The sequence below is a fragment of the Cupressus sempervirens genome, chromosome 9, assembly GCF_028749045.1.
Source record: "Cupressus sempervirens isolate cs-2001-9-10 chromosome 9, ASM2874904v1, whole genome shotgun sequence".
NCBI classification, from domain to species: domain Eukaryota; kingdom Viridiplantae; phylum Streptophyta; class Pinopsida; order Cupressales; family Cupressaceae; genus Cupressus; species Cupressus sempervirens.
In genome coordinates, this window is record NC_143126.1 from 323,592,224 (window position 1) to 323,610,788 (window position 18,565).

General features: G+C 36.2%; 1 protein-coding gene across 1 annotated transcript; it reads right to left on the reverse strand.

The window, feature by feature from the left end:
* Window positions 1-4,618: 4,618 nt before the first annotated feature.
* On the reverse strand, window positions 4,619-8,822 carry LOC149538670 (COBRA-like protein 1). The gene is made up of 6 exons (XM_089799998.1): window positions 8,638-8,822; window positions 8,353-8,432; window positions 6,291-6,747; window positions 6,002-6,161; window positions 5,384-5,661; window positions 4,619-5,272 (listed from the first exon to the last, which is right to left on the reverse strand). Exons 1-6 carry the CDS (start codon window positions 8,726-8,728, stop codon window positions 4,980-4,982), a joined length of 1,359 nt encoding a protein of 452 aa, XP_089656124.1. The 5' UTR covers window positions 8,729-8,822; the 3' UTR covers window positions 4,619-4,979.
* Window positions 8,823-18,565: the final 9,743 nt, after the last annotated feature.

Here is an 18,565-nt window from a genome sequence, read left to right on the forward strand (position 1 = left end):
AGAGTATTGGAATTGAGGGGCCATGTTGGTGCATTTTGTGTAAAGAAGAAGAGGAGATGGTGGACCATCTCCTACTTTGGTGTCCTTTTATACAACAATGTTGGGAGTGGTTGCTAGAAAGGTTGAAATGGTATGCGGTCAAGAATGAATCGATTAGAGATTTCATGCTATCATGGTCGTTGAATAGGATATTTTCTAAATGGGGAATTCTCTGGATAGTGAGTCCATCTATGCTATTATGGCATATTTGGAAGGAGAGAAATCGAAGGATTTTCAAAGAAAAAGAGATGGGAGTAGAAGTTTTACAAGAAAAAATTAAATACGCCATTGAAGTAGTAAACAACATAGTCCAAGGGATTAATTATAGATAAAAATCTAAATGGGATCATGATATGGAGGAATTATGGTCACTCAAAACCAAGGGGATCATCTCATGAGAGATAGGAAGGCAGTCAGAAAATTGGTAACATGACAGCCTCCTCAACAAGGATGGATGAAATTAAACTTTGACGAGGCTAGTAGAAGTAATCCAGGAAGGAGTGGGATAGGTGTAATCATTCGAAACGAAGAAAGGTGGTTCGTCAAAGCAATAGCAGGTCCCATTGGCATCACTTCTAACAATGTTCTAGAGATCTCTGCTTTGGAAACTAGTCTTAGATGGTGTGCATCAAATAGAATAAATAACCTAGTCATCGAGGGAGACTCGCATATCATCATCAACAGGGTAGCGAAAGGGAAATTCCAATCATGCAGACTAGCAGATTGGATCCCAAAAAATCTCGAAACACTTGAAAACATTAGGAGAATATCAACTTCAGCATGTTTTTCGAGAAGCTAACAAGGCAGCGAACCTTTTGGTGAATTTGGGGATAGATAACAATGAAGAGATGGGATTTGAGTACAGTGATCACATGCTGGTGGACATTTATGAGAAAAGGCATTGGGTAATGGCAGAAGTTGGTGCTCCAATTGATGGAAGTGGAATAATCCGTGAGATATTAACATTCACTTCCACATACAGATTTGATGTAATTTCTTTTTCAGCAATACCAATATATATATATATATATGTATGTATGTATGTATGTATGTACACATATACATATGTATATATACACGTATATACATATATATGGGGCTGAAGCCAAGATTATTTATTATGTGTTGTGATTAATTATAATTATTATTTAACTACCTCAAATAGTTTCGAACCCAATACCTCCTTGATAAGAGGCTCACAATTTACCATTGTGTTGTAGGCTCTTGTCTATATATAGAGATATGTCTCTTCACGAGACGTGTCTTTTATGGCTATTTATATAACCTTCAAAACTGCATTTGGAACATAGAAATAAATGGCAGTATTTTATACATTTGCAGAGATCCTTTTATTTAACACATATTGGTCAGATATAGATCTCAAATATCCCAAAGACAAAATATATGTATCAAACTTTTGATACCATATTCTAGGAGTATGTCAAATCATGTAGAGATTTCTTAGGCTACTATAGACCATATTTAGATTTCTCTAACTTGCAAGCAAGGATATCTTTACCTTTTTCAATGAAAGCTTTTACTATGAAATATTATTTCCTCCTCCAAATAATAAGGAAGGAATAGTGTCTTTGCATCCTACTTGACTTCCAAGTCATAAATTGTAAGTGCTTATATGAATCAAATGAATTCACCTTAGCTACATGAGAGGATATTTCACTACAATCAATTCTCTCAACCTAAAAAATACACCTTAATGACTAATTGTACTTTATGATTCTCAATATTATCATCTAGAGCCAGTTTCTTCGTGAACACCCATTTACATCCAATAGACTTGTACTCTTAAACAATGGCACCCAATTCCCATGTAGAATTATTTATCGATGTAGCCATCCCTTTATTCATGACTTTCATCCAAGAATTTGTATCATGCATACTTATAACTTCTTTAATAATTGTAGGATTATCAATGTTAGAAATCAAAGCAAATATGCAACTGGAAACTGGCAATGATAACCAAATCTTTCAGGTTGTTGCCTATCATGAGTAGACCTCAATTGGTGAGACTGAGGTTCTTGCTCTCCTTTATACCTTTCAAAGTTGCTTGAGATCTAGGCGATTAGTATAATGAGCATACACACATGTACAACTATGATCTTTGGAATGTGCAGTGGTGTGAGGGGAAGAAAGAAAGATAAAATGTAAAGTTCCAAACTGTGAATGCATGTAGGGTAGAGAAGCTAGAAGGTGTGCACCCTAACTTTGAGGGTCCGTGTGGCAATGGACATGGAATGCCACATGGACTCCTAAACCTTTATTTTTTATTTTATGTTTCCTGCATCTAGTTGGCAACCCCAAATCAAAAAAAATGACACTATGTCGTCTGTTTGCTAGGTCAACAAGCCAACTTAAGGGAACGTATTTTATGTTTCCTGCATCTAGTTGGCAACCCCAAATCAAAAAAAATGACACTATGTCGTCTGTTTGCTAGGTCAACAAGCCAACTTAAGGGAATGTGTTAAGACTGGCCCCAAAAAAAAGTTAAGACCCATAGGTATGCACTTAATCATGTTTAATGATGCACCGATATGACAGTACAAGTGGTGGGTTTTTTTTCCCCTTTAGAAATACGCATTGATGACAAAAATTAATACACTACTTTACGTCTTTGTTCACCTACTGAATCATGAACTATAGCATGTTTTGGACCCCACTCATCTATTAGCTCCTCTCCCGTGGTTGACACTGTCGTCATTTCCTTGATCTGAACATCGCTTCCAATGAAAGTTGAATTTAAAACAATATTAAAATACAAATAATCACGTTGCCTTACTAGACAATCAATGGGCCAAGTAACCAGAAACTCCTAATTGGGAAGTATCTTAAAGCTTAGACTTTATTGTTTCAAATCAGTACTTCAGGGGAACCGATCAAGTAAATAAATAAATTGACCTAAATTCTTGACGCGAAAAACTGCTACAGCACTTTTACTGGACATGACTAAGAATATTCGTGAATCATGTGGACAGGATAACTGATAAAATGAGTATCAGATCTAAGGTAATTTCCCAATTAATAATATAACCAATGTTGACTCAGTTAAAGGTTGAGAATCTGCAAAGATATTTGAGTTTCACTGGATGAGTGCAGAATTGTGTCTGCTTTGTCAAGAATATTATACAACTACATTGCCACAAACTACTTCTATCTCTCACCTCCATCCAAGGAAGGCTTCTAAACTCTGAAAAGCTTGTTTAGTAAGTATCCAAATACAAAACTAGATGAATTCCTTGCCGTGCCATTAAGCAATTGCAGTTTATTGGTAATGGTCTTGAAAAATGGATGTGATGACAGATTGGCATAAATGATGAACAGCTGTTTGTGCAACATTATGTTGATCATATTGCAAGCATTTCATTAGTAGAACAGCTGACTCTTGACAGGTAAGTTGTTGAAGAATCTTGCGTTTTATATTAAAAAGGTGGAACCGAACAATGAATAAGCTGCCTGTTTTTTTTAATTGAAGTCATTGACATTATGTGTGTGTGTGTTTTCAACGCTGCCCTTTGTAGCTTCAAGTGTGTGCGCGCGCATGCGTGTGGTGTGCTTCAACTGCTGCAGTAGGTTGTTTTCAGCCTTTGGCTAGTATAAACTATTTCACAAGTATAGAAAACAAAATAAAAGCAGGTGAAACAAAAACCTGTGTAGAAGCAAAACAAAAAACACATGGGAACTATTAAAATGTTCCGTGATAACAAACTGCCTGCACACATCAATCCAGCATAATAGAATCTGTGATAAATTGATCTATATATAGAATCAGGAAGTATTTGAAAGAGATGATTTGTAATGAGAGTTTTATTTCCCAATTAATGTTACTTCATGCGCCCCACTGCAAAACAGATCCCAGAATATGAAGTATTTTGACACAAAATTTTCTAAAGCAACTTAACGAGTATAGGTGAGATGAATTTATACAAATATGTAATGTCGTTGTAATCCATGATGTATTCAAGGCTAACCATACGAGGCCACAGCTACAAGCTCCGATTCTGAAGACCCACAATACTAAGATCTCATATTTTCAGGGAGTTCTGGCTTCTAATCACTATATAGTATACACTATATGTTTTAACTATAAAACTACCTACCTACCTATGTGCAAGCTGTGCTGATGTAGATATGTTTTAACTATAAAAGTAACTACCTACCTATGGGCAAGCTGTGCTTATGGAGATATGTTTTAACTATAAAATTAACTACCTACCTATGGGCAAGCTGTGCTGATGGAGGCATATATGAAGCTACATAGTTGGCTCTACCATTCTGTTTATCAAGCACTATTATTGTAACCAAAGAATTCGAAATTATTTTCTCTGCAATTATATACTTGGTAAATCAATGGTAAGTATATCGTTTTCTCTGTAAGGGTCTGGTGCTTAGAAAGTGAACATTATAAATGATCTTATCGCAATTTTTTGCAGAATTCAATAGAACCCTCAATAACAGATGGATAACGAGCACAATCCCATTTCCAAGAAATATTATTACATGTATGTTATATACACATTGATTGGCTTGAAACTAATAGACGCAGCAATTAAACTCACACTAATAGTTTACAAAAAATTCTAATTGATAATATCATTGAGATGTCATTCACAATGTTTGCCAAGAAACAATCCCCTGCTTGAACTTTGGAGTCTTGGACACTTATGTAACAAATGTACCATCTCTTCAATAACTTAGAACCGAAAATAGCTAGCAGTTATCTTACAAAGAATCAACTTAAAATAGGTGATTATACCCTACCAAAGAATTATCTATGACACAATTCAGGTACAGGCTTAAGCATCCAACTTTCTGGTGCCTCTTCAAGAAGATGAATGAAATGCTTCACAGTTTCTGGTACTTCTAGGTTGTATGTTAACTTCAATATCTGCAACAGTAGTTTGCATGCCATAAATGTGGGCAAAAACCTACAAGAAGGCCAACAGAGATGCTGAAACCAAGAGAGAAACCACAAATATAAAGGCCTTCTCAATTTTCAGGGAAGTACTCCAGTTGGGCAACCAGGGATAAGCATCTGGAGGTGGCAACACACAATCATCGCCATTGAAATATATCCTCCGTGGAAAAGCCCATCCTTGTTTGAAAGTGAATGTTCGCATGTCCTTCTGAAAAAGTATCTCAGATTGCACATTTCCATCAGGCCCTGCCTGCATAAGCATGTCATTATAGTATTTAACTCCCCAAAGCATTGCAGTATCATCTGTAGAACAAAAAAGTCCAACATTAATGATGAGAAAATCAATATGATGAGGAAAACCATGACTTCAAGTTACCAACTGTTCAAGCAGGTTGCATTAAAATATTTGCTTACTTATTGCCCCGTATGGAGTTAATGGCTTATAGTTGAAGCTGAAAAGTTGAGTAATGTTATCAAAATTTGGATGTTGAGCAACAATGTTCCACTGAGTATAATTCATTCTGTAATTGAAATTTGTGACTGTAACTTTCACTCGCCAGTATGCTTTGTAATTCAACTTGACATGCCAGTGTATCCTAACTGGGCACATGTGAGGGGTGCACTGTATGAGAGGAGCAAAGTTCTTGGTTGGAGTGTTTATACCAGGAGTTTTCAGCAATGGTGCATTTGACCTGCAAAAAAATACAAAATGCCCATTTTAGCACCAAAATTGTAATTACCAACACAAATATACTATCTTCAAGAAAATAAGAACTCTTTTTTTCGCATTTTTAGGAAAGCAAAGCTTTTTCTTAAAACTGTCAGCATGAACTTAGCTAAGAAGCCAGAGGAAAATATTTGACCAGCTTAACAGCCTTTAAAGCAGCATGCACAGATCCAGCAACATATGTGTATATATTGGCGATTCACATTCATAACAAGTACTCAATGATGTACTACAGCATTTCACACAACCATATTCGAAATGTATACAAAACATAATCATAACTGGGGGAAAAAAAGAAAACTTACTCCACACAAGTGCCTGGTTGTGTGATATTGTTCTGACAACCACATGTACAAACTGGGCATGGAACTATAGTATCATTGTAGAATGATGACAGTGAAACGCAACAAGTTGGAGTTTTCTGGGCTAGAAATTGGGAGTATGTACATGTCACATTCCATGTCACTGCAAAGGAAAACCCACTTCAACTCATAAGGTAAATAGCATGCTATATTGCCAACACATGTTTAGCATAAAGAGAGAACCCAATAAATCTAATAACCAGGAATATTTGCATAGGGAACCATAGCTTACTAAGTGCTTGAGTGAACCGGCGGCCATCTGAAGATAGAAATAAACTGGATTTGACTTTCTTGGCTGGGCCACAAGTATATCCTGGACCCGGTGCCTTTAGAGTAAAATTTTTGGGCAAGCGCACTGTTGTATTTGATGTCCCCGCACTACCAACACTAACTTGGAAAGAACTTACAGCATTTACTGGATCTTGGGCCCAAGAGGCAACCACTCCACCTTTGCAACAATTAGCAACCTGTTGGTTATAAGGGGTTCCAGGAAGCAAATCCACAGTAGTTGGAGTTTTCATACAACAATGTGGAATGTTTCCCTTGAATCGAGAGCAGTCTCCTTGCTGCGTTGTCTGGGCACCTACCATTGACCAGATCACTTCTTTCTTTGCCCATGTCCATCCCAAGGTCCATCCAGGGGACTGAATATGTCTGTACTGCTGAAAATTGTACATAGTCACCATGGCCTGCAGAGATAAACAGAGAACCACTTTAGCCCATGGTCAAGAGAATAGCAATCCTAGTTTTATGCTTATAAATATTCTGTACCCAGATATAAAAGTATTTTCTTTGTGCTAAACACTATGTTAATGCAGGTCTACAGCCGACGTGAGCAAGAGTGATATCCGTTAGCTCTGCATAAATTTGATTCTCAAATGACATCACTCTTCAAAGATTTTCCCCATATATAAATTACATTGGGATCTGGCGGCTTGTATCTAGTCATGGGTTTATGACTGATTTCCTTTGCATAATATGCAGATCCTACTTGTGATTGCTTCGTGCAGTGATTGCATGTGAAACTAATTCCTTTTGCAACCCACAAACCAATGTCAAATGCAATGGCCTGAACTTGATAGGACTGCGGTTTACCACTAGACGCCAATAACAATCAAACTACGTGATCATTTTGCAGAATTCAACTGTAATTTTGAGTAAATCTTCTATCCATGTTTCCTGAACACTGGTTCAGGAGAATAATCCACTTCGAACTTGTTGCAGTAAGGTGATGCTCACAGTCCAGATCAACGAAGACTGGCACATATTTTAAGTGTAATATTTCATTAGAAACTTTATTTTCAATCGGAATAGTTCACTTTATACACTTGCATTTAGGTTCACATGGTGGAGCATCCAAACAACAACATATGTATTATGTAAAGACTTTTCTAGTACTGCCTGATCTTGTTCCAACTCCTGTTTAGCTCTAGAAACTTATCGAATATAAGCTATATGATGACCTGGCAAAATTCAACTGCGCAAATTCAAGATAATCTTGATCTGCCCATGTTTCATTAGTGGTTCACAAGAATGATTCGGATAGAAGTCCTTATATTTAAGATTTTTTCGCATGTAATTTCAGGTCAACAAAAACTGATCCATATTCTATAAGTAGCTAATCAGTAGAATGCATCTCACATGGCCAAGAATGGTCCACTTTGCAGGCAATGCATCTAGGTTCAAATGATGAAGCATCCTAACAACATACGAGTGTGAATTATGAGATGGTTTTGCTACAACAGCCTGATCTCAGTACGAGTTTTGCCAAACATTAGATGCTAGGAACACAAGATTTATGTGCTGAGTTTGCAAAATTCAACTGGGTATTATTGAGTCAATTTTCCCCGAACAAGTTTCATTAGGTTCACAAAAAATAATATTTTTAGCACTGGGCGATGTTCATATGTAATATCATATCAATGAAGATTCCATTTTTTTGTATACTGATTCCTAAAAGCACCTCTCATGAAAAAAATGATCGACATCTCACTGGTTGCATCTGTGCTTACATTACAGAGCACCCATACAACCTAGTAGATCCCGTCTGAGTACTACTATATGACTCATACATTCCGAAAACATTTTCCAGTAACCAAGCCGGCATGACATGCTAACCCGTATAAACCGTATTTGCATGTAACGCCCTGTGTTTACCATTGCAATGTGCAAATAGGTGAAAGACATGCGTGCGTATCCAAAACCCAAATGAATCCCCTCATTTGATACATGGATTCAACTCCAAAATCAATGCAATCCCCGGCTTATACACAAGAAAGAGAACGGCTACTTACCACATAGCCATCTGGAGTCCAATTAGTGACATCCCATTTGATTGTTATGTTGCCATTTGGATCTAGTGGGTCATAAGCACCTGCACCAAACAAATGGATCAGTGGATCTAACTCCTTACAAACTTCACCCCTACATAACAAATCAGCTAAATGGATAATGAATTATAGCACAAGTTTCAATCCCTCTCAAAAGCAACCAGATCTAATGAAAAAACCCAATGCGGAGTAAAATTCGAGATAACAAAATGCTGATCCGAAAATCAAGTAGGAGGTCAAATAGATTACCAATTGGGCAGAATGCAAAGACTAGAGTTAAAGTGAAGGCCAGCAGCATTTGAGATGTGAAACGCCATCTTCTGCAGTTCAGCCCCTCCATAATGATGGGGACTCCTGATCCAGAGAAATGTCTTAGCTTAGATGATCAGCAACCCCTGAGCTCCCCAACTCCGTCTCTTCACCTCTACACCCTTCCAACCAAAAACATATACCAACAACCAATTTAAGTCCACACCTACAAACAGTAAAACTCGGTCTATAATCCCAGCTTAGTAAGGCGTTACACAATGCACTGCAGACTCAGGTGGGGGCAGGTGGGGTTTAATTTCTCAACCCCAGTTAACAATGACTCTTCTTGGGACCGCCCACCGCATCCCGCACGTTTAGGGCTGGGTTAGAGTGTCGGCGGGGAGTTTTTTAAGATTGTTGTGTGAATATTTTATGTGGGTTTTGATCGTCATCACTCAGATCTTACACTTCCGGTTCTTGGGCTTTTGTGTGAATGAATCTTGATACTCTATCTGTCATTTTCCTTTCTCAATAGTAGATGGAAAAAAAAAGAGGCATGTGACAGTGATATGGGGGTAATACAGCTTTCATGCACTAAACAGCTTTACTACCTACCTAGCTTCTCACTGCCTTGTCTTTGTACGCACATTCAAGATGTTGAAATTACTTCTATTTTGAACTAATCTTTGCGTATTTGAAGGAAGAGAGCATCTCTTACGCGCAAACGCGTCGGCTATAATCACCAGTCGACTGGAAGAAACGGGTCATAAGTCGAATGCCATCACCTTATTGTCTCTTCCTGGGTGTACACCACTTTATGAACTTTCTTGTTTTGGACGCATGATTTTAGTATAAAACTCAATCATTTGGGTGTGCATTAATTTATGATTTGGTATATCACTTATATTTGTCATATTGTCTTGTTTTGTATTTGACTAATTCAATTTTGAGTGGTATGTTTATCTTGAATGTAGTTATGATTGTCCATTCTTGTTGTTTGAAGAGATTTTAAGTATTAACTTAAATATAACTTGTTTTATGGAAAGTCTTTTGTTTACAAAAGTTGTTTTAGCTATTATATATTTTAGTACAAATCTAGGTTGAAGTTTTTTAGCTAATTTTAAAAAACTTAGCCTTTTTTATTGTGATGTCGGATATTTACACTTAACAAGACTTGATTTCTGAAGAGCACATTAAGATCCATTCAACTTCACCAACTAAGAAGTGTCCATTGACTTGAGTTTTAACTTACAATTTTTTTCATTGCAAGGTTGTCAATCTTATTAGTTGATCATTACACACCATTTTAGGTATAAGATTTGAAAACTCATATAAAGGCATCATTATAGTTCATTTGTATAGTATAGCATATCACAAGATATTGTCCAATACTTTATAGTTTTGTCTTCTTTTGTAGGTAGCCCCCTCTCCCCCCTTCTCTCTCTCCCTCCCTGCCCCCATCTCCATGTGTGTGTGTGTGTGGCATCCATTTTCAAGCCTTGCAATCAAAATATACTTTACATAATAATTACTTGCATTAATAAATCAACAATTGAATTAGAGACATTCATTTTCATTCTTACCATAGTATTTATTCTCATCCACTATCTATCTTTTACTTCTATTAACGATTCAACCATGAGGCTTGATTAAGGCATGGGGAAGTATTAAGATTCAACCCTTTAAAAAGTTCCACATGTGCTTGTTAGTGCCTCCCTTCTTTTTCTTACTTCAAATGACATCATATGAATATTTATTATAAATATGGAAAACTTGACTTTAAAAAGGACATGATCATAGGAAACAAAAACAATTGTCTCTAAGAGGACTGGGTTAGTAATGATTTATCCCAACTTCTCAAATTTTAAGGGTTCAATTGTCTCAACCCTAATTCATTGTCATGTTAAAAAAATGGTTAGTAATCTTTTATTAGAAATGTTGTTATGTAATTGTTGCCCCCATGGGTTAGGGGAATTGGTTTGAGATTGTGGTTAGATCCCCATAGTCTCAAATACGATTTGTAGCCTGGAATTACCCTACCATGGAAAGTTGGGGGTAGTGATGGTTATCTCATGGCCGAAAGGACTAGTCTCATCCCAAGCTCGCCCTATAAAGGGAACTCGTTGGGCTTGGGTTGCGGGGATACCCTTCGAGACCAAGAAAAAAAGAAATTTTGTTATGTGAACATCATATTTCAAGGTAAGACAACCAAATCATTTTTCCATCTAACACATATCTAATTTCATTTTCAAATGACTCACATAAATCTTGTTAAGCATACATAGCTTTCATGTTCTAGGTTTTTCATTTAAAGTTAATTTATTAGCCTTACATATTTTTAAGATTCAATTTATTTCACTTTATACTTCTTTTATGAGGTTTTATAATTGAATAGTTGAGGTTTGTATAGTTTATAACATTTTAGGAGTAAGAGGCATATAAGGCATTCCTTGAACTTTAACATTTTTATTTAATGTTGCATTGGCTATTGGTATAATTATATTATCATAGAGCTCAACTTGACTTGCTTGGTAAATAAATTAACCATAATCTTAAAGTGATCACTTGACATTGTCTTAGGAAAAAAAATACCAAGGTACAATTTTTCAAGCAAAAAATAAGAAAATATTATCAATGACATAGAAAAAAAAATTATTTTATTTAGACGTGGAAAACTATAAATATGTTTATATTCATGAACAAATTCAAAGTATTACACACATCTTCAAATAGACAACCTCCTTAAGAGGAAAACTCAAATTAAACTATATTAAAGCTACTCTTATGTTCATTACAACACTAATACATAGCATCACATTAGATAACACTAAATACAACCAATTTGGGAAAAATTGATGCACTTAAATATTAATCAATCACATTAAATTAGAACTCTATGTGATGAAGTAGGAAAAATCTAAATATTGTAAAATTGACTAAGTATATAAATGATGGTTATATTTAATCCACATAATGATAACATAAGCTAAGGATGTAAAGCTCCTAACACCCCCACAAATAGAGGTCCAAGCTATTCAAGAGGAAAATGACACCAATGATAGCAATGCAAACAAGACTAGACAAGTTGAACACTTTCTCCCTGAGTCATTCAAGACAAGAGAAAGAGGAGCTTCTAAGCATAACCCTCAATAAGCCCTAAATTTGAATTGGAAAACCCCAAAAAGGATAAAGGGATGCCAATACAAAGTCTAGAAACTTGTCAAGGAAGTACGCTAGCAAGTTCTCTTTCATGCAATATAAACAAAAGATATGACAACTATAGATCTGAAATATATACAAATAGCCCAATAGAGATCTAAAAGTAAATGTATGCTAAGAGAGAAAATAAAGGATAAGGTACTCACCTTGAAACATGAAGAGGAAGATGTAATTTTTCTTCAAAACTTGTAGATCTAAATTATTTCTAAACTTCTGATTGTGGATCTCCAAATAAAATGATGAAAGGAATGAAACCCAAAAATCTCCCTAAAAATGTAGACTGAAGGACTAGGTCAACTTGGGAAGATGTCCTACAACTAGGCTGACGTATTTTGGTGACTTGAAATTGACTTCTCTAAAAAGATCCCAAAAAAGTAGGTCTCAGATTTGTAAACCTTTCATTGATATCTTGCAAATCTATAACAAGTTTTTTGTGTGTGGGTGGCTATAAAAGGGTTTGCCTTAGCCAACTCCTTATTTTGGTGGTTTCCACCTCCACGAATAGCCATTAGGAAAAAATGTTTTGTGAATGTGTGTTCCCTAGATTTATAGATCTAGAATGTAAAGATGCTAAAATGCTAAGAATCTACTCTATGAGTGAAACCCTAGCATGTATGTAGAATGTATGTAAATGTATGAAGGTGCAAAGAATCAGATATGAAGCATGATGTAGAAATCATACCAAACCCCCAAGGCTAAATTAATCTAACCATCTTCAAGATCCTTTCACAACTCCATGTTTGATATATTTTCGTTTGAATGCTTCATGAGGAATAATAACCTCACTTGCAATGAAGCATAAGAAACCAACCCTTGCTTTCACCTTGCAATTGCTTTACATCATATCAGGGTGTCCACACCTTCTTTCTCCTTGCTCCTCTCATGCACAAATGAGAATTGAATGCCTTTCTATAGAATATTTCATGAAATTACTTCACAAGGGCTAACTACAGAATCAAGATTTTATTGGAGGAGTTAAACATTGTGATATTGCTATCAAGATTTAACTGTGTGATTTTGAGTCAAACTCATTGACCCATGTTTCATGTGTAGTGATTCAACATGAATCCATCTCTCATGAGAATAAATGGAACACTTAACACTCATTGGATCTAGGTGATGCTTACTAGGGTGAAGCACCAGGACTTCTTGGGAGGTCACCCATCCTAGTACTACTACAGCCTAAGCGTGCTTAACTACGAAGTTTCCTCCATGGTTAAACCCAGAGTTTGCAACCCCATTTGAAAAACCTTCAACAAGTGTTGTGCCTTATAAACCATTCATTAGAAAGCCCCTTAAGCTCATCAATTGATAAGTAGGAGATAATTTCCACATCAAGTCAAATTGTGATATTGCTATTAGGATTTAACTGTGTGATTTTGCGCCAAACTCATTGCCCCATGTTTCATGAGTAGTGATTCAACATGAATCCATATGTCATGAGAATAAATGGAACACTTAGCACTCATTGGATCTAGGTGATGCTCACAAGGGTGAAGCATCGAGACTTCCTGGGAGGTCACCCATCCCAGTACTACTCTAGCCTAAGCATGCTTAACTATGAAGTTTCCTCCATGGTTAAACCCAAAGCTTACAACCCCATTTGCAAAACCTTCACCAAGTGTTATGCCTTATGAACATTACCAAGCCCTTACTCAACATAAACCCCAAGACTACATCAACCTGGGTCAACCTAGTCTCAACCAAGTTGACTTGGGTCAACTTAGCCTAGAAGGTCAACCTTCAAGGTATTCCTATCTAAATTCAAGGCTAGCAAGGGTTAGTAATGGAATAAGTGTGTCAGATTGTCATTTTAGAGATCCAATCTGGGATTTTGAGGTCCTAAAAATAGAGGATACTTATAGATTAGGTCCTAATGTAGTGAATATGTAAAGGAGGGAAATCAAGGAGGATTTTTTATGTCCTACCTCAGTTTTGTCTAGGAGAAAGAGGAGAGAAAGAGGAGAAAAGAGTTAAAGTGTGTGCTTAAGGTGTGAATATGAAATACAAACACACTAAAGAGGAGCTAAAAGGTCTTAAATCAAAGTGTGTCCAATTTAAGATGGCAGATTTAGCCCCCACTTTAGTGAGATATGACTGTTGAAAATAATTATTCAATTGTATATTGTCATTAATGTTACACTCTAACCAAGCACTATCAGTAGTGACCAAGCTTAGAAGACTCTAGTATCAATCGAGTAGAAGTTTAGAAGAAGTTCAGTGATCAAGTGCAAACTGAGCTAGGTCAGTTTTTGAAAGATTTAATTGTTAACCGAGTCAAGTCAATTACCAAAGGGGTTTAGTGTAAGCTAAGTTAGGTTGGTTACCAAGGAACTTAGTGGTAATCGAGTGACCTAGTTTCAGTATCAATCAACTTACAACAAAACATTTTCATTTATTGTTTTATTTATGTAAGCCAACTTAGTGGATGTTAATTGTTTATTTGTAAAGGTATTCAAGCCAACTTGACATTGGGTTTCATATATATGAAAGGTCAAGTTCTAGATTGAGATATGGAAGTTGTGAAAGAAGATAAAATGCAAATAAAAAAGGATATCCGATTAAGAGCATAACATCCAAAGAGCTACAAAGATTGTTCTAATCAAGGAGGATCCAAAGGATAAGACATAAGAGTGATCTGAATCTACAAATTAGTTGCTTCATTAATCAAGTCAATCATTGTTACTCTCTAACAATTGTAGCAGTGAAGAAATCTCTTAACAGAGTTGACTTAACAGTCATTTTGTAAATCCTCTAACAAGGTGGCATTTCTAGATTGAAGTTTCTTAAGACCTCTAACAAGGCCACTCCTAATAGGGTGATTCAAACCCTTTAACAGGGTCACACCTAACATTGTTTTTTGTAACCTTTAACATGGTTGGCTCCTAAAAAGGCTCACTTCAAAAGAGTGAAAAGTTGTAACTAGTTGCATTGGTGGTTTTCCCAAATTAGGTTTCCACGTTAAATCTTGGTGTCTCATGTGTTCATGTTATTTTCTTACTACTTTATCTTTTTGCAACAAAGTTACTAAAAGTTAATACACATTAATATCTCAAGATTGCTTTGTTAATTGAGTTACAATGAACATCTACTTCTAACTGAGTTGTGAAAGGATTTGAGTTAATAAGAAGTTTATATTGACATCTAAAGGATTTGGAATTTTTTTAGTGGTAACTAATTCACCCCTCCCCTCTCAGTTACTCCTCTTATGTTTCCAACAATTGGTATCAGAGTTGTTGATGCTTGTAGAAAAGGTTTCAAGGACCTAAGCTAAAGATCAAGATGTCTTCTAGAAGAGAGATTCCTAAGTTGAACAGAGATAACTTAAAAGCATGGTAGGAACTCATGAAGATGCATTTGGGAACCATTAGAGATACATGTATAAGCTTCTTGAGAACCAGTATGTTTCACCTCTTGATCCTTTGGCTATAGATCAAATGTTAGATAAAAGGAATCACAACAGAATGATGATTGACATTGCTTCTGCTCTCAAATATTCTAAATTTGATGAAGTCAAAGATTGTCCTACTGCTCATGAAATGTGGAACAAGCTACAAAGTATCTATGGAGGAGATGAAAATGTGAGGAGAGCTAAAGTCAAAAGTTTAAGGGGCCAATTTGATTAGATGAGAAAGAATGAAGATGAAAACATTGCCAACTATAGTGAAAGAATCAAAAGCAAGTGTGAGTGCACTTTGAGTTATAGGAAGAAAAATAGATGATGTGATAGTAGTTAGTAAGGTATTAAGAACTCCTCTTCCTATTTATGCAATTAGAGTTTCAACTATTCAAGAAATGAGATGTGTGTTGCCCCACTTTTCATCCTCTACTCAAGCAATAAAAGTGATTACTTGTGTCTTAGTGAATTTGTATTTGTGTTTGAGTCTAAGTCTAAGCGACCTTAGGTGGAATGAATCTCCATCGGATTTCTCCATTTTCCCTTCTTTGCATTTCATAGTCGAGTGGTTTTCCCTTTGTGTTGAGTTGATCATACGGGTAACTTAGTGCCTAATCTAATGGAGATTCACGTTGCTCATACAAAGATCATTTATAGAGTTTTATCTGCTTGAGGTCATCACTTTCTCAATAAGAACAAAAGCTTGTGGAAATCCAGACATCGTCTTCTCCTCGACGGGTTTTCAACCCATGAAGATGATTCCTTGTGAAGACCACAAATGATGCATTTAGATCAAAGTAAGAAGATGGTAAGGTGCCCTATAGAAAATTCATGTTTCCTTTACATTTTTCCACCTTAGGAAATGTTCAGAATCTGTCACAAATTTCATAATCATTCTAGGTGGAAAACTCAAAATCAACTTCTCTTCGACGAGTTTTCAACCCATGAAGTCAATTTTTCACAAAAGGCAATTCTGAAGGAAAAGAAACAAAAGGTGGGTCCCTAATGAATTTTTGCAATCCCTTTAGACATTTCTAAACCTAAAAAAGACTATAGTCTAAAGGTAAACCAAAAAGGAAGCATGGGTAGAGAAATGGAAGTTGTCTTCTCCTCAGCGGGTTTTCAACCCATGATGACAAGTCCCCAAATTTTAAAGAAAATCAAGTTAATAGGCAGATTCAACCTACACTTTATGCATAAGGCATCTCAATATGGTAGTAGAAAGAATCTAATAACTATAGGAAAGACTATATGTGCCAAAATTCAACTCAGCGGATATTTTCCCATGGGGTACTCTATTGGTAACTTCCTAAAACTTAAAGGAAATAGGGAAGTAAGTATGGGAAGATAGAAAGTTACCGTTGGGCAAACAAAACAGTGAAAAGACACTGAGACATATGCTAGAACCACACATTTGCTATTTCAATGGATCTCTCCTTCAATTCATTCATGTAGTGCAAAATATGAAGATCAACAGATGAATTGAAGCTCCAATATAGATGGAAACATGAACAATTACAAAAACTACCACTCTTTCTTGAACTGATATTCTATTAATTTGCACAATTTTTTCGAAAAAAGCCAATATCTATGCATTTTCTATTCTTTTCCTTTTTTGGATTCAAAATTCATTTTCAAATAGAATGGCAACTAGATTTGTAGGTTTTGACAGGTTGAACGGAATTAAGTCTTTGTTGTAGAATTTCATGGATACTTCTCTTCCTTTCTATGACATGTAAGATTTTCAAAAGAGAGTGAAGTCGGAGCCAATCCATCCCATTACTGAGAAGCTTTGAGGATGTGGGTTGGTTGAAGTAGTTGGTTTTCTAGTGGCAGTCCAAGCTCTAGAGTTGATGTATGAATGTATAAATTATTACAACCCAGACACCAAACAAATTGTACTACCAGATGACACAATATTGATCTCCATTAACAGGAAAACTGTGGTGAACTACCTACAACTTCCACAACAAGAGGAATTTTTAGATTTGACATTTGGAGGGGCCATTTTTGAGTTCTCCACAAAGAAGATGATTTGGAGAAAGAAAATTATGCAGTCCTAGTTCCAAAAACCACAAAGTGCCAAGAGTAAGGTTCCTAAGACTCTGTTTGGGACTAATCTCACACCTGAGATTATTGACATCTTGGTCCTCTTACACAGATTGAAAGGTGAGGTAGAAGCTTTAAACTTTGTTGAGCAATATTTTTTTTTCGTGCAAGACATCTGCTCTAACACCCAATATATCGATTGGACTCTTGAGGTAAGTGAGATTATGTCCAATGATCTTAGTGCTGCAAAATTCTACAACGCATTTTACATGTCCTCCTTCCTCATTTACATGTTAGCTTCTTTACAATTATGGCTAGGCCTCCCAAGGGTGGAAATTTTTCCTGATGACATGAAGTCTTATGAATTCTACCCATGTTTACAATTGGAAAATAGTTATGCAGAGTGTATAAGACTTAATGATGATTTCACCATGAGAATTTGTAGGGAGCTATAAGGATGTCCAGAGAGGAGATTTAGCCCTAAAGCCATGGTAACCATTAGCTAATTCGGGAGTTACTTCATTCAATTCTCATCCTTTTCATATTTGTATCTTGTAGCTTTTGATGGTTTTCCCTTGAAGCTGCCAAGGTATCCTAGCAATATGATTGTGTTGATTGAGATCATGTGACAAGCAATCCAAGTGAAAGTATTGAGCTGGAGTTTGAAGAAGAAAGGGCACAAATTTCCTATGAAGGTGGGAGCTTTTAGTTGTGACTCTCATTCTGATGCAAAGAACATGTTAAAGGTGTTTGAAATGAAATACAAATTGGAGATGTATGGAGTCTTAAGGCCCATGTTTGATCCGAATGGATATACAAGGGAAGTGTTGTAGATTGGAAGTGTAATCAAACATATCACTACCATTAAAGACTACTGGGTTGATTCCAAGTATGAGTTTGAGATTCATGATCATGCCTTTGCCAGGCTGATAGTGGATCAAGTGAAGATGTATAAGGTTAATATTAATGTTGAAGGAGTAGAGGATGATGACCAAAATATGTATAGTAACACCTATTTGAAAAAGCTAAGAAATACTCCTATTAGCTCCAAACCTTATGAAGATGCAAGAGAGGATTTATATACAATGATGGCCTAGATTATCAAGAGGACCAAGAAATGGGTCAAATGGACCATAGCTAGAAGGAGTTGAAGTAAAAGTACATGTACTCAAGCTTCTCCAATAGTTGCCACAACCTCTTCCTCTCAAGGTGGCACATCAAGTGGAACCTTGGCTATCACTCAAGGACTGACCCAACCATTAG